At 38.7% G+C, this 26,782-nt stretch overlaps 1 protein-coding gene across 1 annotated transcript in view; it reads right to left on the reverse strand.

The window, feature by feature from the left end:
- KCNK2 (potassium two pore domain channel subfamily K member 2) overlaps window positions 1-26,782 on the reverse strand; it is an 82,011-nt gene that overhangs the window by 15,108 nt on the left and 40,121 nt on the right. Inside the window, exons 4-6 of the mRNA XM_075089799.1 lie at window positions 14,364-14,524; window positions 12,230-12,416; window positions 2,191-2,330 (exon numbers count right to left, since the gene is read on the reverse strand). Of these exons, the coding sequence (XP_074945900.1) occupies window positions 2,191-2,330; window positions 12,230-12,416; window positions 14,364-14,524 (488 nt within the window). The remainder of the gene's footprint in view (window positions 1-2,190; window positions 2,331-12,229; window positions 12,417-14,363; window positions 14,525-26,782) is intronic.

Raw genomic sequence — 26,782 nt, forward strand, 5'->3', positions numbered from 1 at the left:
AATGGAGTTTTACTTGATAGATATAAGAATGTATTTAATGTGTTAAAGGAATCCATGAGTTTGTTGAATTCATATTTCTTCAAATCTTTTCCAAAATCAGTCTATATTGAATAGCTTGAGTATATAATAAAAACAAGATACTATAAATTCAAATACTATTAATATATTATCATCATTACAATAACATGGATAATGAGACACTTTAAACAAGGTTAAACCCTCAGTGTGCTATGTACAATTATACAGACAAGAGAGCATCTTATCCAGAGATCTTACTGTCTGGATAAGAGAGGAGAGTATGAGAAAAGTGAGATCAAAGACCAGATTAATTCTAGGAAGTAGTGTGAAGAACTAGACTATGTCACCAGCGTCTGAGGAAATGCAGCAAAACCAAGCCTGAGCAAGGTATTTTTGCAGTCCCAAGTCATAGTGCTTCAGTCATATCACATTTTTTCAAGAATCCAGAAACAAGTAACCCAGGGAAACTAAATGCAGTTTAGGAAATGCTCCAAGTTGAGAACATTTAGACACTAGGAGAGTGCACAGTGGAAACACCACATGTGCTTGCCCAGCTCTTTCTTCTTCCTAGTTCAGAGTGAAAAAATGGGCTAGGTCAACCTAATTCTGAAGTTCGAAATAATGATGAAAAAAAAAAGGCAGGTTAATGGCATTCAAAGTGATGTATTGGTTTCCCTGCAGTCAGTGTAAATCATGCAGGTTGGGTATTAAAGACACCCTCAATGCTTTTCCAGAAAACAAAATGGTGATTCTGCAAACTGTTGAACTTGTAAATGGGAACACTTGTGTGAGACCTGCTGCTCCATATCTGTGAAGGACACTAGTAAACCTTGTTGTGTGAGTTATAAATACCCTTTCAAATCTACATCACAGGGGCAGAAGGCGGTACTCTTTAAAAGGAACTGATCAAATAAATATTGTCCTCTGCTTCAGAGCTAAGTGTTTATGAAATGTCTGGTAAGAGCGTACTTAGAACAGACCTGCCACAATGCTGTGTCTAACTGTAAAGAGCAATGAGCATAGCAAGGGTAATGAAAAAGGGCTGCCCACTCCACATGCCTCACAAAGTGGGCTTAACCCTGCCCAAGCACTCAGCTCGCCTCCTCCTGCCTGCTGTCACCATCACTGCTGCCTTCTGGTCAGAAAGCAGCAGGGACTCTGAGGGTCTGCAGTGAGTGAAGGTGTATAGGGGGGGTAAGCTACCCTCTACAGCAAAGTCTTTGGGAATTCAAGGATTACATCTAAGTGTTGACGTCGAGCCTTACAGCTAGGAAAACAATTTAAAACAATATAAGTAGTAGGCCACTGCACAGTAACCAACATATTCATTCCATCAGAAAGGAATTAGAGTTTTTATATTTAAGTAACACAAATGACCCGATGCATACAGAAGAATTTAAGTTAAATTAGGGGGAAATAATATGTTACTTAGACCAAAATTAATTTATTTCTCAAACTTCTAGTAAACCTGAACTGCACTAGCTGCAATCAAAGGAAACTTTATTTACCCTCTAACATTTTCAAAACCAGGACATTTTCTTAAAAGACAAAATTTAAAGTAAAATATTGTAGCATCATTGGAATAATAAATACACATTTACAAGTAAAAATATACCTGAATTGAAAACAAAGCACCTGACTACAAATAACTAGGCATGCCACTGAAGATATTATGGTAAAATACACCCATGAATATTTAAATAATTAATTCCAATACCTTGCATGATATGAAACATTTATTCTCTTAGCACTATAAAATGATCAGAGATATCTTGAATATAACCATTTAGTGATTTAGTATTTTTTTTACATACCTGTGTCCCATATAGAAACTATCAAAGCTAAATGATTTTTGCCTCAAAAATTAAGGACTACATTCTCCTGTCTAGAATAATCCTTTTAGAGAAATTTTTTTCCTTTAAATCTGATGCAGTTGTGCATATACACTGAATTTAATAATACATTTAATCTCATTTTATATGCAGCCGTGTAAAAATCACTCTATGTTCAACTGGAGTGCTACTAAGTTTGCTGTAGCTTGAGCTGCAGCATATACTTCATACATCAACAGTTATGACCTATGCCCTAAGAGCAAAACAGCTATAAGCTCACCTGACTTCTAATCAAGGCTTTTAAAAATTAGTATTTCTTCCCCTTTCAAAATGTTCTTACCTCTTCCTTTGTCTTTTTTGATATGACTCTTAGCCAGTCTCCAATCATGCTGAGGACAGCTGCAAAGTAAGCAAGCCCAACAAGGATCCAGAACCACACCACTGGCTTATAAAAATCTAGGTACTCAATATCTGATCCCCCTGAAAAACAATACAGTTAAAATTAAAGCAGACTTAATAGTTATAGGTGCAAAAGTATTTTTAACTTAGTTCTTTTCCTAAAAAAAAAAAAAGTTAAATTTCTTACAACTTCTATTTTCTTACCCATGCAAAAATTCATAGCAAAGCATTTTGTTGTATTTGAATAAATGATGATCTAAATTCATCCACTCTTGAAAATGGTTTGGAGTATGCAAATTTTAGACAATAATTGCTAATCATTCATAATAATTAAAGAGTGAACACAGAAAAACTGATTCAACTTCTGATATATCATTATTTAAGGTAGAGGTCATTGAGGATAGTTTGAATGAAAGGACTTCCCAGCTGCTGCAAATAACAACGCTGTACCAAATTTCAATATTGCCCTGGAATACATAATGTGTTCATATCCCGAGAAAGCTGACTTTGAAACACATCTCAATCCTTATATGAATCCTTTAGCCCTAGTAAAGAAAAATAGCACCTGCAGTAACAAGTATCCCTGTTGGGTATGCAAACATTATCTCCATTTTGCAGAGGAGGAAACCAGGGGGCAGGGACTTGAGCTGAACTGATCATACTCAATAAAAAAGGTGGATAAAATAGGTGTCGGCTGAAGGCAGCTTTTTTGACTCCCACTGCCGTAAGCACCGGTCATTTCCTTCCTTCCAGCGCTAGAGTAAAAAATGATACATTTCAGAGGTGTCTGTAATGGAGCTTTCAGGTGCAATACAGCTATAGAGAACAGACGCTTAATTTCCACAAAAAAAAGTTACGTTCACCCAGAGCTCATGACAACACAAAATAACTCACATTCCATATCTTTCAGTACAACAAAACAAAAGCCTTAAACTTGCAGTTCAGCTGTGTTATGACAAATAAAATCGAGCTCCTAATTTGTGTTGCTGCAAGTAGAAGTTTGATATGTGTATCTCCCCACAAGTGAAGAGACTCTACAGTAAAACATTTTCAGGCACATCAAAGTAGTCCGTACGGGTACATGCTTTATGTATCTGCATCCTGTACTAAAACAGTCAAAGTAATATTGGCCCCAAAATATCAATATCTTGTTACAGTAACAAGATTAACTCTCATGAAGAAAAATGTTTTTTCGTAGCTGTAATTATCTAATCATCACAGAGATTATATGCAAATAAAGAATTTTACTGATGGTTATCTTTGTATGGAAGCCCTCACAGGCAGAAATTTTGTTATTCTCATGTCAATAAGCCTTTTCATCAATAAAATGTGTTGAGCTGTAGTGGTTTACTCAACTATCCAAGAGGTGAATCCACATTGCAAAAATAGATATACTTCAACACCTGCATGATCACAAGTGAGGTAGAAGACAGGGCTCTGTCTGGAACAGAAGACAGCCAACCACCAAATGGTAGAGTTTATCACAGCCCAAGGCAAACAAAATACCAGAAACTAAGTGATTTGTTAACATCATCCAGCTCATGTCTATTCAGTTAAACAGGATTTTAGGAATGATTCACCCAAAATCTATTGTCATTCAAAAAATTTTTACCACTATGCCTTTGCTCTATCAGGAGCTAGTAACGAACCACACTCAGCGGTTCACCTTCTTCTCCAGCAGTTCATACAATGCACAAGGAAGTATCATATAAAGCATCCATTCAGCTGGTTTCTAATTTTTGGTTGTTAAGTTTATAAGCTGAAACTGGAACCTAACTTTTCCAGTCTGCAGGGAGCATTTCCTTTACAGTTTATGCCTAGTTTGTTTGCAGCAAGGTTACCAGGGCAGAACATAGGACACATTCATACTCAAGAGTTTTCTTTACTGTCTGGCCGGGAGATGGCTCCATCTAGCCATGCCCAAAGGAGTTCACCTTTCCTAAAGTTAGAAGGGGACAATAACGCTCTAGGAAAAGGCTTAACAGCTAAAATATTTATCAGCTGCTGAGTTTCTGAATTTCAAGGACTCCTCAGGTGAGGTCTCAATTTAATGGAATACCAGGGAGAGACATACCTAAGGATATTTGTCCTGAGATAACTACTGTCTCCTGTGATGCTTAAACATCACAGAGTGCTATAATGCAATTACCTGGGAATGTCATTCAACAGGATTTCACTGGTAGGAAAACATGACCAAAAGTCAACTGTACTGAAGATATAGTAAATGGAGTTCATTAATTACCACTCTACAATTCACATAAATGGATATGAATGTATGCGGGCATGAGTTTGTATAGGTAACTGTATTTGTACTGAAGTATATGAGATAATTCATCTAATGATTTTACTGGTAACATTGTAAAAAGCATAGCAACATGATACATTTGCAAGGGTTTTTCATAGTATAATTTTTACTTAATGCTATCAACTTTCTTTTGCAAAGCAGATTATTTTATATAGCTCTTCAGGAAGCAAAATGTTGAGAAGGCAGAAACTGAATTTTGTTGTTTGGCAAAACCAGTTTTGTGGGCCAAGGGACAAAATTTTCCAACTTTGACCTCTATCTGAAATAGGAATATATATTTCTTCTTTATTTTGGTTGTAACCTACCTCCCAACAGGAGTGTGCTTACTCTTTAACTAGAAGTCTCACTGCCATAATCTTTTACCAAAAGCAGCCACAGTTTATTGCCAGAATCTTTTGTGGTAAAGATTTGATCCAAAGTCCCTTGCAATCTATGAGAAATCAGAGTCTTTCCATCCATCTTCATCACAGGCTATTGTACTGGTGCTGCCAGCATGCTTACATCTGCCAAACTACTTTTCAATTATTTGCAACTTTCAACATTTTGGAAGGCATAGGTTGTTTTATGGCTCAAACACATATTCCTTACTGAGGTGAAAAGCTTTGTGTCTTAAAGAAGGATGGCATTAAAGAAGATATCAGGGGTACATTAGGACATATTCTGGTTCTCAGGTAAGGGATCAGACTTCATATACATCATAGAATCCTAAAGCTTGGAAAAGACCTCTAGGATCATCAAGTCTAACCATCAACCCAACACTACCATGTCTCCTAAATCATGCCGTCAAGTGCCACGTCTACACATCTTTTAAATACCTCCAGGGATGGTGACTCCACCACCTCTCTGGGCAGCCTGTTCCAGTGCCTGACCACTCTTCCAGTAAAGAAATTTTTCCTAATATCCAATCTAAACCTCCCCTGATGCAGCTTGAAGCCGTTTCCTCTCATTCTATTGCTAGTAACTTGGGAGAAGAGACCAACACCCACCTCATTACAACTACCTGAAAGGACTCCAGACTAAACAACCCCAGTTGCCTCAACCTCTCCTCATAAGGGTTGTTCTCTAGACCCTTCACCAACTTCGTTGCCCTTCTCTGGACACGCTCCAGTACCCCAATGTCCTTCTTGTAGTGAGGGGCCCAAAACTGAACACAGTACTCGAGGTGTGGCCTCACCAGTGCCGAGTACAGGCACACTATCACCTCCCTGCTCCTGCTGGCCACACTATTCCTGATACAAGCCAGGATGCTGTTGGCCACCTTGGCCACCTGGGCACGCTGCTGGCTCATATTCAACTGGCTGTCAACCAACACCCCCAGGTCCTTCTCTGCTGGGCAACTTTTCAGCCACCCTTCCCCAAGCCTGTAGCGTTGCATGGGGTTTTGGTGGCCAAAGTGCAGGCCCTGGCACTTGACCTTGTTAAACTTCATACAATTGGCCTTGGCCCATTGATCCAGCCTGTCCAGGTCCCTCTGTAGGGCCTTCCTACCTCAAGCAGATCAACACTCCTGCCCATCTTGGTGTCATCTGCAAGCTTACTGAGGTGCACTCGATCCCCTTGTTCAGATCATTGACAAAGGTATTAAACAGAACTGGCCCCAACACTGAGCCCTGGGTGACCTCGCTCATGACCAGGCACCAGATTGATTTAGCTCCATTCACCACAACTCTCTGGGCTTAGCCATCCAGCCAGTTTTTTACCAGCAAAGAGTACACCCATCCAAGCCATGAGGTGCTAGCTTCTCTAGGAGAATGCTTTGGGAGACAGCATCAAAGGCTTTGCTAAAGTCTGGGTGGATACCATCTACAGCCTTTCCCTCATCCACTAGGCAGGTCGCCTGGTCATAGAAGCAGAACAGGTTGGTCAGGCAGGACCTGCCTTTCATGAAGCCATGCTGGCTGGGCCTGATCCCCTGGTTGCCCTGCACTTGCCTAGTAAGCTCACTCAAGATGTATCGCTCCATAACCTTCCCCGGTTCAGAGGTCAGGCTTGACAGGCCTGTAGTTCCCCGGATCCTCCTTCGAGCCATTCTTGTAGATGATGTTTTATTTATTTATTTACATAAAATAAGTACTTTTTAAGTAAATCATTTTCTTTATTGTTGCCACTCTTTCCCCCATTCTTTTACAGCTGAATGACTCAATATAGAAACATGCAATTATTTCTGTAAAATAGTCTGGTTTTGTTTGCATTTTTGCTTCAAATGTAGAAGCAGAGAATAGAAAGTGCTATTGGTGTTGAGTATCTTAATTCCATACCAGCACAAATTTCTGGGTTACTCAAACGTTGGCCCTTCAAACCAGGAAATGTTTTTACCATTTTTTATCAGCAGTACAAATTATTCTGGGTATAGAAATATGATTAAAACCAAACACAGTTTTAATTGCAGAATAATGAGTAGCTGTCCATCATCCCCATTGTGACAAACCTGGCCAACAGGCTTAATCCAGAAATGTCATTTATCCTACTCCAAAGGACTACAGAGGTTCAGCCCTGCAGCTTGAAAGGAATTACCTCCATGGACTGCGAAAAGGGACAGAGAAGGGCTAGCTTAAACGGAGACATGGAAAGGCAGCATGCATGGGACAAGATAACATTGCACTCTCTGTGAGAAAGAATGTAAGTAGGGCATACGAGTTACTTGATGCCACTCAGTGGAAATGGAGAGCTACTTCAGAATACAAAGCACAGCTATAAAATGCTCCTTGCAAGCTGTCCTATACAGAAATCAAGCAAGACATGGCGCGCTGACTTAAGCTTAAAGCAGACTGCACTGTTCATACCAGACAGCCCATATCATGGACATGAAGTCCTGAGGTGGCAAAGAACACTTCCAAATGCCCCCCCAAAAAAGACACAAACCCTGCAGGAGAGCACACAGCTCTTTTATGGGAAGCTCAACACGTGCCTCTTGCTCGGCATGACAGCGATTTCTTTCTGTAGAGATTTTTCTGCCAGTTAAGTAATATCACAGAGTGAGAGCAGCTCTACTGGGCTGCTCTGACCACCAGGTGAAGTGTTCCAGTTCAGTGACATTAAGTGAGACTAAAATATCTTAGTACTTTACAAACTGGGTCTCAGGCCAAGCAATACTGTACAGACCTAGATATCTGTATTACAGTGTCAATACACCAAATTAAATTACAGACCAAAACAGTAAAGAAGCAATAAGCTAAAAAATCAGAGCTCAAAGAAGAAAAAAAAAAAACACCAAACAAAAGACAAAAAAGCCAAAAGCAAATTAAAATAAAAGAGTTAGAACACATTTTTTGAAGCAACACTTGCAAAATTCTGTGATCTGTTGAATTGGACTGATTGCAGCACAACCTTGTATCATCACGCCCCACTGTGAAACAGACAACAGATGTGTTATTTATATTTCTGACCCCTACTTAATTCAGTCAAGTTCTGGACATCTCATCTAATCTAGATTTGAAACCTGTTAGATTAACTGCCTTAGAAATATTGGACTATACCTTCCAATCTACACTGCAGTTAAAAGGATTTATCTGCACATATGAACAATTTATTAACATGTTATACAATATATACCCACACATACCTCAGTGCTAACTTTAGTACCCCATAATATTTTTCATTATACTAAAAAAAATTACACGTTTGACATGTAAAGATCTCTTTCTTTTCTCTTTCACAGAACATTCATAATACTGGCTGGATTTTCTCCTGTCCTATTAAAGACAATGGTTTCTCTTGAAAACACGAAAAGGGATGTTTGACTATGTCCTGATTTTTATAAGACAGTGCAGGCTGTCGTACAGTTTCTTAGTTCCCTTTTTTTTTTTTTTTTTTTGTGAAAAGCCACAACAATAAACTTTATTCAATTACAAAAAAAAAAAATCACTTCCCTACAAAAATAAAATAAATAAATCAATCAACCCCTCCAAAAATTAGAAAAATCAAACCATTTCATAAGGCAGACAAACATTAAGTTTGTTTTTTGGAATACTGTTCATACTTTTTCTTGACCATGCACTACAAGGGCTCTTCACCTTTTCCCTCCTTGCATGCACCCTGAGTGATCAGTCTGTTATGTTTGCCCTAAGGCTTCTTGTGCTGGTGGAAACTGCACCTGAAATTTCCAGAGGCTCCAAATAGCAACCTAGATTCTGAGTACAAAAGGGGATGTTTTGGCATTCTAGTTTCTGGGAACAGAGTACTCGGTCTCCAGTACAAACGAGAAGAAACTTGTAGAAAAATTCTGGAGAACTCTACAAGAATTTCTAATACGATAACCCGCACTACAGCCTTTAATACCATTACATTCCTGAATCCCAAGTTCTTCTGTTGGCTCCCTTTTGATACAGCTATTCAGAAACACTGTCTCCTTTCCCTCCTAAAAGTTCTTCAGGGGTTCTCTTCAGCTCTTACCTGCAGTGGTGCCAGAAAGCAGCGAACTCCATGTTAGTGAAAAATGACAGATATTGTGAGAAATATTTGTTACAATACACATGTTATCACAACCATGACACTTGTATGGAGGGCTTGCAAACCTGTATTTTTTCCTCTGGGATGACAGTGCCCAGAAAAAAATTACCAGAATATTTGGAAGTTTTCAAATATTTAGGAATTTTGCATTTTTGAGGAAACTTTGAGCCAAAATTGACACACAATCATGAAATATCCCGTGGATCTCCAATATGCTACAAGGATTTGCCAATTTTATTTTTAGTGCTAAAATAGTTCACTCCACTGTGTTGCAAAATGGAGTATCGCTGCTCACCACTCTGCTTTAGATTTGGCTATAATTCTGAGTGGAAAAAGGTAATTTTCACTCTAGGTATTATTTACAAAACATGCCTTTCTGGCCAGGAAAATAATTAATAAATTAATGCCAGTGTGAGTTTTTTTCCAAATGCATTGCTGTCCAGGCACTAAATGGACTGAAGCATCATTCTGACTGCTGCATGCCTCACTGTGACAAACCAGAACCAAGAACGCCATGCTCTAGAGCCACAATTTCAGATGCAATACCCATATTCTATCATGACAACCTCCCCTATGGCCTTGTACAGCATTACATGCCTTAACTTCACGTGCTTGTTTCGCCTGTGTTTATGGCACTCAGCTTTCCTAAACTTCAAGGAAAGAGTGTTCTAGACGAAGCTTACCACAAAAATATCAATGGCCCTAGTGTCTGCAAGGTAGCTATGAATTCCCTAAAGGAAAAACAAGCGAACCAAAAAAAATCATAAAGACAACATACTAATTTGTTGGCATGTAAAAGATTCTGCACACCTCAAAATTAACAAGGAAGCCCAGCCCTTAAGACAAATTTTATCAGCTCTATTGAGAACTTGCAATGTCAGTTTTCTTCAAACAGCTTAGTATTTATGCACACCGACAACTGTAAGCTTCCACAATGCAAAGCACAGTCAATCAATACCTTACCTTTTTTTTTTCAGATTTTTATTTAACTAGACAGTTATGTACTAGAATAAGAAGACAACAAACGGCCCGTTTTGAAAAATCCTTCAAGTAATCTGTCATGAACTGAGTATGTTAGTCCACACAAAGATGATAATATTGTCAACTTCCTCCCTGACAAAATACAGTCCAGTGGCACCATTAACCTCTCAGTTATGATGGAGATGGTCATCTAACCCTATTCTCTTGAGCATCATCTCTTCAAGTACAAATCTAATTCCCACACACTAAAACTTTAAGTCAATAGCACATTACAGTACAAATACAAGTCTTGTGCACGTTACTCTAAAAGAAAATAGAAAACATTCATGAAATTTTGACATTATGCATTTATGGTGGAACTTGAAAATTTAAAAAAAAATGTATGAAGTGAAGCATAAAAGGCCATAAGCTATAGAGCAATGCAATTCAAGGACATTCTGTACAAAGAGAAACTGTTTCCTGGTAAAATTAAAAAACAGACATGATGTAGGAACCAATTATGATATCAAGTGATCTACAAATAGAAAAATCTGTGGAAATTTATAATGAGAGTAATGACGAATGTACTCAGTGTTCTAGTTAGAGCCAAGTGGGCCATTTCACATAATGCTTTACAGTAAATATAACCAGGCCTTTATACAGTATTATTTTTATTCCCTGTCATACATGTGCCCCTCAGGAATGAAAGTCTAAAACACCCAGACTCTTGGCTTGGAAACAGCATAAATTTTTTATTTGGTGCTAGTCAGATTCTGACTAGAATCACAAATTCCCAAAGGCAAAAGGGAAATAAGAAAAACAATATGGGAAAAGGAAAGAGAAATCACATTCACAAGAAATATGGAAACATCAAAAACCCAATGTGAAAGTCCAAATAAATTTAATTTGCCATTTTACAGCCCAGTTCTATAATTTCTGAGAATCTTTGGCAACATCTCGTGTGGCCTTTGTTTCTTAAACAGCTTGCATAACTTAGTATCTTCAACACTAACTAAATTTCCCTCCATTTTACCCAGATCATTTATGAATATGCCAAACAGTTCAGACACTTCAGAGGGCTCTGTGGGACTTCACTAACCTGAAAAACCTTTGCCAGCGACAAGACCAGTCACATTCCCGCCATCAAGGCAAACTTCAGGCAGGCCTGCAAGTCACCAGGAGGAGCTACCCAACCCGAGACCCTCACCTTGGTGCACTTGGACTCATGCAACAGCTGTGGCTACAGATGGGACACAGGAGGAGCCCACACCACATGGATGTCTGCTAGAAACGCTTCCCTCCTGCAGCATAGCTCACTGACAGCAACCCAGCACTGCTGTCCTCCTCATCTACCTTTCTCAGCTACCTCTGCCTTGCAGAGTTCAGGCGTGGGAGAGAGGCTTCTCGTGAAAGAGAGGATGGTGCTGCATCAGGAGAAGCATGAGATCAGGCTGAAGAAAGCAAGTCTCAGACTCAGAGCACAAAGCTCTGAATTTCTAATCCTCACCTCAACACATCACTGACTTGGACCAACACACTTCTTCAATGCAGACAACATATACTTAATCCTATTCTGAGACTTTTTAAGAAAGAAGCTGATGCAGAGAACTGGCCCAAGCTTTTTTTAGCTCAGTTTGTCAAAATTATTTGCAACCAATCCAATCCGGGTTAATAGAACCATAAAAGTTGGACAGGTTATCTATGGGTTGTGCTAAACCTTCTCCTTACATTACAAAACACACAGACAAATGCATACATAGCAAACAAAAGAAAGCACAGAAGTGGGATCCAACAGCAATAGAGGAATCTCAGTGGCAGGAGCAGAGCTCCAGAACAACACTCTGAAAATGCACACAAAAACTATGTCATATAACTTCACAGGGTGAGACATTTTAAGCAACTCCAGCTGAAGAAATAGACTCAGCAGACTAAAACACTGTATTAATTCCTGCGCTTATTCAATCTGTAAGAACAAAACATCTACCTAAAAATTAAATAAAGCATCCTTTAACAGTACAGAAGGAAAAACGGAGTATGCAGAGACAGACACCATGCATTTCACTGTCCCACCTCCTGTCGCTAGCCTGCCACATGATCCAAGATGAGGGCAGACCCCCTCATGTGAACTGACACAAGAATGATAAAAGATAAAATTGGGAGAGAGGAACCGCAACAGAGATGTGTCTGTCTCAAAATAATACAAAAATACAGAACATGTATCACTGGGCAAAATATCATAAGATAAAGAGTTACGAGAAAATCTTACCTGCAACATAGTCACCAAATCCAATGGTAGTTAAAGTGATAACCACAAAGTAAATTGCATCTAGTGTGCTCCAGCCTTCTATGTGCTTGAATATAACCGCAGGAAGAGCAACAAACAGCACGCAGCCAAACAGTATGAATATTATTGTTGAAATTATGCGAATCTTTGTCTGACTCACATTCCATTTCTGGAAAGGGAAGGGGAAAGAGAGGAAACCCATGGTTAATAAAACTGTGCCACTGTACAGAAGCACCTATCACCCACAGTGAGTACTACATTGCTGAAGAGGACAGTGCATTATAATTCTCAAACAAACAGGAAAATCAAAGCATGGTTTTATTTTCAAAGGGTTTTCAAAGCAAACATGACTACCCTAGGAAACACTTACTAGCAGGAAATGCAGAGCAGGGCTGGACTCTTCATTGCAGCCAGGTTTGTGATGTGGGTGAGTGGCATGTGTAGTATTCATTAATATTAACAGCTGATCATGCTAAAGTTTTGAGTGGGGGGAAAGATATTTGAGTAAGCTTCAAGTAGCTCTTGCACTTGTGATGTCTCTACTTTTGCACATCCACAGATCACTGAATAATAAGTGTGAATTTTAACCATGCAGTTCTCTCTAATCAAGTAACTGGCTAAACAGAACCACAGAAAATAGATCTGGAAGGGAGAGACCACTGCTTCCAAACCTGCCCTAAGACAAAAACAACCCAACTAAGCCACTGCAGGTATATTACTGGCCAGGCAATATGTGACCACGCTTAACTGTTCTTGTCTTCAGAAAGTTTTCCTAATGCTTAACTTGCATCTCCTTTCCTTCAGTTTAAGTCTCTTATTTATGATCTTATACAATGCAAAGAAAGAAATTACTACTTTGTGAACCAGTCCAGACTGGTTCTCAAAATTTTCAAGATAATTTTAAAGTCAAATTCTGTCCTCCAAATTAAGTTCTCCCCATCTTGAGATAATCTGTAGATTTAATAACAAAGTCCTGTATCTGCCCAGTAAATTATTAATGAAATTTAACAGTACCAAAGCTAGAACAGATGACTGCAATGTCCCGTTTGACATGCCTTGCCAGTTTGACAATTTTCCTCTCAGTAGTTTTCCATCCATCCAAAGCATGTTGGTTCAACTTAAAGTAAGCAAGGGATTGCACATAAGTTTCATTATGCCATTTATTCTATGCTTCAAAAATCTCAGTAAATACATTTTTAATAACAGCACTAGTAAAATACAACCTTAGTAAACTTTTCTCTGTGTGAAACAGAGACTAAGACTTCTCTGCTAGAATTCAAAGCATTTGGTTGTTAAGGACTGGGTATGGATGAACTTTGTTAGTATCTGCACAAGCTCCTAGTCTGTTTGACAGGTGTCTTCCTCTAATGTAGCTGTGCCACTTTGCATGAATAATTGAAGATCAGTAGCCAAAGAGAGTGAAGGGCATGAACCTCTAGGCTGTGCTAAGCAGTTCAGCAGAAGAGGCTGAAAATACCTTAAATGGTAGAACATACTACAGCCTAGTGAGGAGACCACAAAGGGAAGTCCAATGTCAGGGAATCACCAACAGACTCTGTACGATTTAGGCTGTCCTGCTTCTACAGACAGGTCTACAGACCTGTAAATCTGGAAATGTAGATGCCTACAGACTTTAAGCATTCCCTCCGGTATGATGGCATCTCTGCAGAGATTTTAAGACTTCTGATTTTAGGCTCAGACACTAATGAACTTCTGTGAATCAACTCAAAAGCAGCAGCAATAATTTTCACATTACCCCTATGGCTCCACGCTTCCATCTCTCCGATTCAGTGATTTCCTACCACAATCTATATGACAACCTTTAATGGTGAACATCATAGCACGCTTAGGAGTATAAAGGCAAAGCAAAAATAAAATATTTTGGATCTTGTTCCTCTTCCCGACCATAATTATTGTAGAAAATGATGGGCTTCATCCAATTCTCAGTTAACAATGTTCAATAACATGTTCAGACTTTGCTAAGTTTTTCCTACCTGCTGCTAGACGTCTGGTTACAATGATGAGCTATAACCCGTTTTTCCGACTTTTCATTTCACTTGTTAACTTCAGAAAAACAAGCAGCATTCAGAATAAATGAGGTGGTCAGAATACTCACAACAAAGGTATCTTCTACTTTGGCAATTCCTTTTCCAAAGATCGTCCCTAGTTGATCTCCAACACCAGCCAACAGAAAACCAAACAGAGGAATTCCCAATAAGGCATAGATGATACAGAATATCTTTCCACCTTGTGTGCGTGGGGAGATGTTTCCAAAGCCTAAATTACAAATTACTTGAGATGTTTAAGGAGTTACATATATTACATTACACATTTTAAAAGGACAATTTGCAAACAGGTCATACTAGGTTAACCCTATGACACAGCAAACATTGCAAAAAATCAAATTAAAGAATAGGTCATATAATCCTCTTTGAGGTAAAATTAAACTGCTGTACAATTTACCAATTTTTTTTATTATTGTATATATACTATGGAGAAAAAAACCCCACTCCCATTAAAGAAATAACTTTTTTTTTTTTAAATTATTTAAATGACAGCTTTTCTCACCTACTACAGGTAGTTAATACCAGTTGGTTAAGATATGCCTTAGTCTCTGCTACCTGGAAATGTCTACTACTGGACTTGTAATTGGCAGGCTGCAGTACTTGTAAACAAGATACAATTTTCCTTCAGATGTGCTGTGTTTCAAAGTGAAGCAGCCTGAAAAAAAGCCTCTTGGATGAGTAAAACGGGGATTTCTAGAATAAATAGAACTGCTTAGAGTCTTCATTATTAAAGGCTTTGGTTCTTTCAGCGTTGCAAACAAAGCTTAGGGAAACAGTTTACAGTTCACAGCTCTGTCCGTTCAAAAGTGGAAAACATTTTGTCTTCATTGTAAAAGAGCACCCTGATATGCCTGTAATAGCTTGATTGCTGCTGGTCTACTTAAAACGGAGAAAGTGGAATACAAAGAGCAAGGCCCCAGCATCTGTGAAACGCTCTCAGGTGCATCTCCCAGGATTGGTATTTTAATGATTTACTAAGGTCAGCAGAATCCTACAGATGAGTTTCATGAGCATCAGTCCTCAGTTTTAATTCAAAAGTTTTTCTCCTCCAAGGGGCCACTCAGTGTTTTGAGGGAACAGTGGGGCAGTAGTAGCAACACCCCAGAATTTTTGACGTTATTTCACTTTTTAGCACAATGTGCACTTTGAAGGAAAAAGACTTATTTGTTTCTGGGGGAAAAAAAGGCCTTTTGTCAGAAAAAGGCTTATTTTCCATGGAGAAATTAAACAAAGGTCTTTCTAAAAAGTTACCTTTTTTGTTGGAAAAAATAAATTGTAAATAAAAGTAATTGAGAAACTTATTTCTCAGTGTCTTAATTAAATATTAAAAGAGATACTTTTCATATACACAAAAATCATTCAATGAAAATGCAATTTTCATGTGAAAAAGCTGATAGACAAGTTTTATCAGCCCTATTCAGAATTTGCAATGTCAGTTTCCTTTTTAAAATAGCTTAGTATTTATGTGGAATGACTGTAAGCTTCCACAATGCAAAGCACATTTAATGAATAGTTTACCTATTTACCAGAATTTTTATTTAACTATTTTGAGCAGGTTGTTTTAACATAAATATAGATTTTTCTTTGCTAAACCTATCATCTTAATTTTTTGTTAGAATCATAGAATCCTTAAGGTCGGAAAAGACCTCTAGGATCAGGGTTCTGCTCTCATGTAGGTAAGCTACACCAAAGCTGTGTCAAAACTACTTTTTCCTTTCAGTACACAGAAGAAAGATGCCCCTTACCCAATTTCATTAAAGAAAAATTAAATCATATTGGGGATATATTTTACTCCTACATATTTTGCTCTAATAACTAATAAACCCTGTCAAACTAAATATAAAGGACAAAACTACAGGAAACATCATCAGTTACTGGTCATGGAGTCCTCCAACTTTGTAAGTTTTCCCAAAGTAGTATAATAAAAAAGTCTGTCTCAGGCAAGTGGAAAAACTCACAGTGCCTTTAGACCAACCTAATATGCTTCCCTAACCCAGAGCCAGGGCTAAAATTACAGATTATTATAAAATTCAGGAAATTTCAGCTCCACTGAGTTCACTCTGTCCCTTCATGCACCAAGCAGCAAAGACCCTTGAGTTTAAAAATAAAATTAGCTCATCACCAACCAAAAAGGGACAAACAGATCCAAGCTACTCTGTTTCATACATATGCCTGTTTATCCGTCAACAGGAGCTTGAATAGTTGCCAGGGTATAATTCCTGAGGGGTCTTAATGCAATTCAGAATCAGGGGTCTGGATACACCAGATATATAAAACTTACAAGGATTTGGAAAGTGTTCTCCCTTTATTTTGTTTAAGAACTGTATTCACTTGCCCTACAAAAGTGGTGTCTTGTAATGGTGACAAAATCCGAGCCCAGCGAAGCACATGCCAAGCAGGCAGTTCTACTCTGTTACCTTCATAAAGCAAAGTGGCATTTTCTGTGCATCCCACAGCTATTACAGAGACAACTGCTTCTGTGGCATACTTCTCATCTGCTGCTAATCCGTATGAGGACAAGAAGTTCACGTTCCGTTCTATATATTCTCCTCCCTAAATTAGGGTCATGCTTTGCTCAAGAAAAGGATTGTACCTCACTTCTACACTCACAAATTCTTGCTTTTCATCCTGAAAAATGACAAATGCTTTTCTTCCATAAACGACAAAGAAGGTCTTGTATTATTAATTATACTTCTTTAAAAATCTCACACGTTACTGGATAAAATAATACTCCAACAGGTAGTACTTTATCTCTGTCTAGATGCTCACTGCACATAATACAAACCATGGCGCTCTCATGTCAGGACATGTACTTTAGTGAACTGATCTACCAAGGGGTGCCTATCACACATTTATCATATGTCCCACAGTGTCATGTTTCATAACAGTCTGATGTTGTACACCACAGCCTACTTTGCAAGTTACACAAATTGTCCCTACATCCTAATCTCGGTTTCTCCGGTGAAAAGCTAATCCATCATTTATGCAATGGGACAGAAAATGTATTTGTATTTCATATGGTTGATGTAATTCCTGAGGGTTTTGTCTCAGAAAAGTATTATTCTTTTCTTTAAAGAAAAAAAAAAAACATAGAAAATCAGAAAAATCCTGCTGCTAGGTAAAACCAAAGGAAAACTTCATTTTGGTTCTACCTAGCAGCAACTCCAAATGTGGTTGGAGAGGAGCACACAGCCACGGGAATGCCACCACATATCACTGCGTACCACGCAGCTGTTGCCCACATGCAGGGCAGGAACGCCCAGCACTGCTGCAGCAGCTCCCTGGCACAGGGTTGTCACTTCAAGTTTCCACTTCTGCCTGGCACAGAGTTGTCACTCCCGTTTCCACTTCTGCTCCAGAGCCCAGCATAAAGTCTGTCTACAACTGTCTCGCTTACTGAGAAACCTCAGGGAATCAGCCATATCACACCACACTTTCTGCTGCCTCTTCCCTCCCTCTGAGCTGGTTGCCTAGAGATGGGGAACAGCACACGCTGTAATCGCCCAGGCAGCCTCAGTACCTCGGTTACCCTTCCCATCTTCCATCCCATGCAGTTTTTCTCTTCCTCTGGTTATACTAAATGGATTGTTCCTAGAACTGGTTGGTTCCCCATTACAACCAATATACTTGATTTGAACAGGGAAAATATCTAAACACTTGATTTAAACTTGCTAGATTTATTGGAAAGTCTTCCTCAAAGAGCTTTTACCCAACACTGACTGCAATGAACAGTACACAGTACAAAATTTAACTTGCAGAATGGGATCAGTTTCACCCAGGATAATGTCAGTACCATGTTCAGACTGTCCTTCCCTAATGCACCCCCTCACTTCACTTTCATAACCAGGAGCACGATTTGCCTCCTAGTTTCACCAAACCCCTTTCACGTCCTGCTAAATGCTTAGCATGCCTTTAATGCCCAAAGGACTTTGTGCATTTAGAATATGTTGTCTCTGACAAGCAGCTGTAGACAAGAAATACATTTTAGAAGGAGCTTCCAATAACCCCTGAGTGAATTAAGAATAAAAGGCCATTGCAAATAGATTGTAACCAATTGCTCCATTCAACAACATAACATATTCCATGGTTTAAGCTCCAAAGCTCTTACAGCCTCCAAGTTTCAAATCAGATTCAAGGGGAACCTCAGCCCCTTTGGCCAGCTACAGAGATGGAAGCAAGGGTATGCTAAATGAAAAAAATCCCAAAAGACTTTATAGGAATTATTTTTTATTTTCATGCTCCCTGTTTTTTGTATATTTGAGGATGAAAGTGTCTAACTTCTCTATCTGAAATAGATTCACTATTAAGTAGAAATTTGTAACTTTGATAACTATAAATATATTACTGCTTTTGAGCAAAACAATGTTTCAAGTTTTAATTTCTAGTTGTTTTTTTTCCCCATGACAAATGATAGATTATATTGCAAATATGGAAAATTTTGAAGTGCTAGAAATTCTCACACAATTGACAAGACAATTCTGTTCAGATGAGGCATGAGACTGTCTTTGCATTCAAACCCCCATAAAAAGAAGACTGGCAACTAATTTGAAAACAAAACGATCTAATTCCTGTTTTACGTAGAGAAAAAGATCCCTTTGCTTTCTAGTTAACTGGTACCTCAATCTTTTAGAAAGCTTTTTTAGACCCACATTTTCAAAGCTGAGTTAGAAGAATAGAGATTCCAGATGAATATAATTTCACAGAAAATTGCTAGACAAAGCAGGGCATCTACTGAAACTAACTGGCTGCAATTAAGTTTTTCTCATGTGAGAGATTACAGGTGCTTTTGAGAGTTCTAGGACTAGATTTTACTTGCAAAATTAACTGGAAAAGAGTGTCACCACTTATGATTCATTTATATTAAATAGCTTAAGTGGGATTGAAAGGTCTGGGGAAGGTTTGAAACATTTTCTTTCCAAACAGGAAAATGTAAATTCAAATACCAGTAAACGTTTTCTCACTGTTTTTGACATACCTCAGATTACACAAGAGATCATTCATCAGGTAGCAAACAAAATGAAGGTTATACTGAAATAACGTCATATATTTTGAGATATTAGAAACTACTCACAGCTGTAGGTTTGGATATGTGGGCAATTGATGAAACACTTCAATACTGAAAGATAAACTACTTGGTGAACACACACACCTTAATTACACAAAAATGGATTACAGAAACTTGATACTGAGAAGATTGCATAGACTCAGAGGAAAGGCTGAGCTCCTTGCTGCTGAATCCCACAAGGCCAGAGCCACGTGAACCAGCTACTGTGCCCTCGCCTTCAGCCACTGGACACTGTGCAGCTGCTGGCGGTATTGCCATAAGCTGACATCCACCCTGACTATGCAGCTCAATTACGGTGATTACCTTTTTCAAAGAGCATACATATGTTTTGATACTGAATGTCAAATTGATTTTAAGAGATCAAAAGATGCTTTTTCCAGACCCTGAGGAGCTATCTGACAAAATCCTTATTAAAGGTACGTTGCTGAATTTCTAGTAGTAAGATGCTTTTTTCATTTGGATCGCCATTTGGACTCAGGAGATCAGCGTTTAAATACATGCCTGCCCATCGGTGCCAAGGCAAAGATATGCACTTATTCATAGATGAATAAGATATCCCTTTTAGCATAAATAATTGTCTGGACATAATCATTAAACAAAAAGGCAGTATATGTCCCCATACTGGCTATGTGGAAATCTCTGCATGCACAGCAGAAATACTAAAACTTGCATGTTCATATTCACTGTGTGGAAACATCTGCATTTTTACACTGATCCCCTTTCATTTCCTCTTCTTAACTCTGTCCTACATTCCAAAGTTTGATATACTGAACTCAACCTGGCCACTGCTGTAAAGGATAACAAAACATGGTTTTACAAATATATTAACAACAAAAGGAGAATCAAAGACAATCTCCATCCTCTATTGGATGCAGAGGGGAACATTGTAACTGAGGACGAGGAAATGGCTCAGGAACTAAATGCCTTCTTTGCCTCAGTCTTTAACAGTCAGACCAATTATCCCCAGGGTATTCAGCCCCTGGAGTTGGAAGGCAGGGACAGATCACAGAATAAACCCCCCATAATCCAGGAAGAAGCGGTTTATGACCTGCTGCTCCACCTGAACACTCACAAGTCTATGGGGCCGGATGGGATCCACCCAAGAGCAATGAGGGAGCTGGCAGAGAAGTTTGCCAAGCCTCTCTCCATCATTTACTAGCTGTCCTGGTTAACAGGGGAGGTCCCTGTTGATCTGTGCAAGGGTAGGAGGGTAGGAAGGCTCTGCAGAGGGACCTGGACAGGCTGGATCAATGGGCCAAGGCCAATTGTATGAAGTTTAACAAGGTCAAGTGCCAGGGCCTGCACTTTGGCCACCAAAACCCCCATGCAATGCTACAGGCTTGGGGAAGAGTGGCTGAAAAGTTGCCCAGCAGAGAAGGACCTGGGGGTGTTGGTTCACAGCCAGTTGAATATGAGCCAGCAGTGTGCCCAGGTGGCCAATGTGGCCAACAGCATCCTGACTTGTATCAGGAACAGTGTGGCCAGCAGGAGCAGGGAGGTGATAGTGTGCCTGTACTCGGCACTGGTGAGGCCACACCTCGAGTACTGTGTTCAGTTTTGGGCCCCTCACTACAAGAAAGACATTGGGGTACTGGAGCATGTCCAGAGAGGGCAACGAAGTTGGTGAAGGGTCTAGAGAACAACCCTTATGAGGAGAGGTTGAGGGAGCTGGGGTTGTTTAGTCTGGACAAGAGGAGGCTGAGGGGGGACCTTATCACGCTCTACAACTACCTGAAAGGGGGTTGTAGCAAGGTGGGTGTTGGTCTCTTCTCCCAAGTTACTAGCAATAGAATGAGAGGAAACGGCTTCAAGCTGCATCAGGGGAGGTTTAGATTGGATATTAGGAAAAATTTCTTTACTGGAAGAGTGGTCAGGCACTGGAACAGGCTGCCCAGAGAGGTGGTGGAGTCACCATCCCTGGAGGTATTTAAAAGATGTGTAGACGTGGCACCTGAGGGCATGGTTTAGGAGACATGGTAGTGTTGGGTTGATGGTTGGACTTGATGATCCTAGAGGTCTTTTCCAACCTTAATGATTCTATGATTCTATGATACTCGTGTCATATACATATATATTTACAAATAAATACTTCATGGGGTTTATGGCTTTGGTTAGCAATATATAAGGGCATTTTCAGTCTTCTATGTGACTGTCCTCCCAACATTGTTAAGTAGCTTGAAAATTCCCATTCCCCTTTTTATGAATAGATAACTGAAGCACAGAGGGAAGGAAAGTCCAAAAGTCTCTGTATCATTTAGGACTGTAACTACACCAAATCTGTGGCTGAGGACTATGCAATCACATTACATTGACCCTTAACTAGGGAAACCTTGGCATCGAAAAGTCCTCAGAGAACTTTAGTCAAGTTTGTTCGAGGCCACACAGAAATCTTTTGTGAATACTTACAAAATCTATGACTCCTCTTCTGTCAGGGCACACACATATGCACATGCACATACATTCCTGAACACAGTGCAATAGAATTTGAAGGCTGAATAAGGACAGACTGTCTGCAAATCTGAATACTTGGATGAACTGAATAGGAATAACCTTGCAGTGAAAGTACAATATTTCTGTGTTACATATATACATTAATTCTTTCACGCATGCATATACTATAACTATATCTTATAGCCATTGCTCAGAAGCTGTTGCCTGTGGATCTTGTTATGGGCGTGCAACCAATGCTACTCCTCCAAGTTAATTCTTCAATTTAAAAGTTAAATACTTCTCTGTACAGGCAATTGATGAAATTGCTGCCTGAATCTTCCTGAAGGCAGTGCCCTGTGCAATAAGGAGGTGAAGGTACCTCTGTTTTAAACTGCGCTCTGCTATGAAACTGAAAATCTCTGCTTTACAGGAGTTAGGTGTAATTTCTCTACGAGTTACTGTAGTTTCTAGAAGTCAGTTCTCTTACTAGTTTTACTGATTTGGGAACCTATGTTGTCACAAAGTGCTATTTACTTCATGTTATTGCTCAGCACAGTACTCCCTTTGGTATTATCTGGATTCCAACCTACAAAATTCTGATTTTTAGCACTAATCCATAATTCTGTGTCACAGAAATGTCAATATATTATTTTGAAGGTTATAATGTTCTGGCTCAAGCCTGAAAAAAGACATTTTATTAAAAAACCCTTTCAATTACCTTAAGATATAACTTCTCTGTTTCAACTATGAGTAATAACAGGAAAACCTAGACTGACATTAATAAAATGTGTAATAGTCAAGAATTGACAAGACAGAGGCTGATCTTCTTTCAGTGATTTCTTTTCATCTGTGTTCTGTGGGAGCAGTAATCAAATCAATAAAACTTCTTTTAAAAGAACAGGCTATAAATATTCATGGAAAGCAAGTTTCCTTCAAGTCAAAGTCCTGTGCTGGTGAGGTGAAGGAGCATTGTAAGGAAAGTCTCTGTATGGATACAGAAGCTGTTGCAGTATTCAATAACTCACATTCTGTTGCTAAGGCAATTTTTAAGGAACTGGGTAATAATTGTTAAAAGGCTTTTAAAAGCTTAAACACCAATTCAGATAGCTCTTCCTCCCAGTACAGGTTCTTCATTTCATTCAGCTGTCACTTTGCCCAGTGAAGAATATCTACTAAACAGCAGTAGGACTTCTGTCCTTTTTTCTGTTATTTCTTTTTTGTTGTTGTTATTGCTTGATTTCATTTTACTTCTAATTATTATTCTAGCAAAATTGAATTGGCTCCAAAACCCAAAAACTCCCACTTGCTTTTTTCCTTTAAGTGAGATTGCTCCATGGGAGCAAGATGCCTGGCTAAAACATAATGTAGTTTAAAGTAAAAAGTTAATAGTTCACAATATCATGAAACTTTTACTACCCACATATTCTTATCAAGTGTCAACACGTATCAAATGTGACAAAGTGACATTCATTCTGCACCAAAGTCATGAACAATATCAACATTTAGATAAAACACGTTGATACAGGTGATCCACAGAAAAACAAAAATTGTGAATTTCAGATGTACTGATAAAAACTAGCCATGAACAGTCTCTCTGACATTGCAACTTTAGTGGAGATATGAAATAATTTTTTTTCTAGAGTTTGGGGTCTTTCTTTTAATACCTTTCCTTTTTGTTCTCTTAAAGTAATTGAAGAAACAGGTTTGTTTTTTTGTTTACAAATAAAGCAGTTCTTGGTTCTGAGTAAAGCAAGCTCTTGCTGGCCTCTTCAATCCCAAGTACAAAGCAATCCGCATGCTTTCCAGCAGATTTAAACTGCACCCTGCCTGTATATGTTTCTGTCTTTCCTACAAACAATAAAATATAGAAAAAGTTTTAGCAACTTCAAGACTATGGCAGACTTACAGCAACAAATGAGACGTGAACAGCTAAAATACATCAAGTCTCCAGCACTTGCCCTTCCTCTCTAGGACCACTGCTATTCCCAGAGGTGAGGACACCCAGTTTCTCTTCTGAAACATGTTCTGTGCCAGCACAGGTATTCTGCAAATGCACCCTGGTTTCACTGAAGTCACAGACTCAAAACAAGAACTAAAAATCCCATAATCCTACAGTCAACAGACCCAGACCTTAGATCCTCTCAAGCTGATACAACTGGCCAGAATGAATGCAGGCACCTTGACCTGTGAGGTAAGCTACAGTTTTCTTGGGTTTTAAACCTATTTTCATTTACCTTTTTTCACCTTAAGAGACCTTTCACCAGGTCAGTGTTCAAAAATGCAAATATTTTGCCTCATCAGTTTTTTTTCTGTATGTCCTGTATCTATCCTTACTTATGAGCTATATGTACGCAGCTCATCCAGATCATTCACCCTGAATCAGAGATAAGCAGAGAAATTCTGGGGAAGACAGTGCAGTCCAGGGGAGATCAGAGGCAAGGAGACTGCCAGGAAAGAGACCATCCTTCTTTGCACATATTTATCTAATTACACAATTGCTTCACCTTAGTAAGGGAGGTAGGAATGAGGGCTCTTCAAGAGAATACCTACACACGTTATTTTGCACATAATGTCAAATAACCAAATATTTTATTACTAAAAAAATGCCTCTTGGTGCAGTTAGTCCTAACATATACTGGCGTATTAAGAAACACAATTTCCTCAAAAGAGTTAAGGTTAAAAAAGAACACTACCATGTTTCTAAAACAAAAAGCTCTAAAGATTTTTATTCACAGTATTATCTTCTTTAAAAAGAAAATGAGAGAATTTTTTGACTGTGAGGCTCACCATCAGGTATCAGAAAGTGTGAGGTCATTCTCCTTTTTCTTTCTTTTTTTTTTTTTTTTCCTCCCTCCACTCTCCTGGGGCTTTCTTTACAATTAGTACTAATGTGGAAACTTAAGAACAGAAAAAAATGAACCACTATGCATAACTAACTTCTACTGACTTCACATTTTGGCTTCTAGTTGCTTATGTGTTATATTCCTGATTCAGCAAAGCAACAAATATGCTTAACTTTAAAAATGTTTAAATAGATCTATATTCAGGTAACATTTAAATACCTGAAAGCATACTCATTCCGTCAGCATAAATACCTGCAAAGATGAACAAACATATATACTTTGTAAAATGAAATCCTTAATAGATTTTTCAATTGATTTTCAACACTGTTGTTATGTGGCAGAAATCAATCCTGGAAATCATGCTGTCACCAGCTCTAATTTCTCAGAATTTCACACTATATATCAAAAATCTTTTGTTATAATGTCATTATCCAAGCAATTGAAGAAAGTGCAATTACAAGACTGCAAAAAAATATTTAAAATCCTTCAAAGGAGCAAGAATTAATTTTTGCTTCCACAGTTTTCACTTTTTACTGACTTAAAACTATGCAGGTGTGTGGGTTTTTCCTCTGCAGTGACAGTGCTTCAGCAGAAGGCAGTGGAAGATGAGCACTCTGGCTCACCAGGATCCTACCAAACCTCAGTACAACTCCATGTCTTCACTCAAGCCACTCAGTGAGCTATCACACCGGGAATTCTCCCTTGATTCTTTGGCAAAAAGAGCAGTCTAGAGTTGGGGATCTATAGAAAAAAATAAAGATAAGTTTCTCGTAAGAGTTTGTGCTTCTAACCAAAAGTTCCTAACAGAGCAGTAATGGAATATTAAATTGCCTCTGTGCATGCTGTAAAGCCATTAAAAAGATTATTGTCAGGCAATGCAAAATAAATTCCAAAGTTTGTGCTTTAAGTACACTGAAATATTTTGGGTTTACATGCTCAGCTTGCTTTTGGAAGAAGCCAACGTGATTCACAGTGGACAGGAATTTCAGCAAATAGTAAAATCATGAACAGTCATTTTCTTCACACCTTTTTAATACATAAGCTATGATTTTTCATTAATAAAGTAAGAGAAATCTTTCCGAAATCTCTAATCACCTCACCTGCACATAAGAAAATAATTCAAAATGGGACAGACTACTTCAACAAGACAGAGAATAAGGCTTTCAGCTAAAGGTCTTAAATTTATATAATCTTGCATTTCAGTTCACAGGGGGAAAAGGAACACTAAAATAAATGTATATAAAAATTAACCATGTGTAAAGATACTTCTCGAACACTATTTCACTTCTTCCCCTGCCCTCCAAAGCCCTGAGCTGGAATAGCTAAGTTAGACTAAGCTGTCTGACTCTACAAACAGCTCTGAATCTTGCCTGGACTATGGGATTTGTGTAGTCTCCTGAAATCAGGTATGAAATACAGTCTCAGAAAAAGCACACCAACTAAGAGTAAAAAAAATATTATTTATTAAGCAAAGGGAAAAATCAAAAGGAAAATAACTTGAGAATTTGACATCTAAAAGGTCAGATCATCAGCTCAAACATTTAGTGCTCCTCTTCATCATGGCCGTGAGGCACAAGGCACAACCTGTCTCTTCCCTGGCTTTCCCAAAAGGCCTCCAGGTATTCCCTGGAGCTGTCCTATTTAAATCTAAACTACTTGAGGGCATTTCACACCCTGCAGGGTCAGGCCCTTTGGTTTCTCCATCATTTAGCGTCCAACAGCCCACATGAAAGTAAATGATAACTCAGGAAAGATACCAGAACCAAATTAAGCGCTGTGTTGGATTACCACTGCCAAAGAGTAAAACAGAGTCAGAGAAGGAAAGAGCATCACCTTTGGGGAGCGCATACTGGTGTCTTTCAATATAACTAAAAGTTATAGGTTTAATGGATTCAGGTTTGGTGTAGTTCCTACTTTGAACAAACATCTTCACCCATATGTCAGTTTTAAAACACAGAAGCATCAGTTGACTTTTTTCTCTGTCTCTCCTTTAAGTATCAGTACATCTTGTAAATGCAACAGCTCTTTTCCTCAAAACCACGACAACTCTTTGAACTTAGAGACAGGGAAAACCTTTTCCTGAATAATATTGGTTTTCTTCTAATAAAACATGGAAGCATATAGAGATACA

This window comes from Phalacrocorax aristotelis, chromosome 3, assembly GCF_949628215.1.
Source record: "Phalacrocorax aristotelis chromosome 3, bGulAri2.1, whole genome shotgun sequence".
In the NCBI taxonomy this organism is placed as follows: Eukaryota; Metazoa; Chordata; class Aves; order Suliformes; family Phalacrocoracidae; genus Phalacrocorax; species Phalacrocorax aristotelis.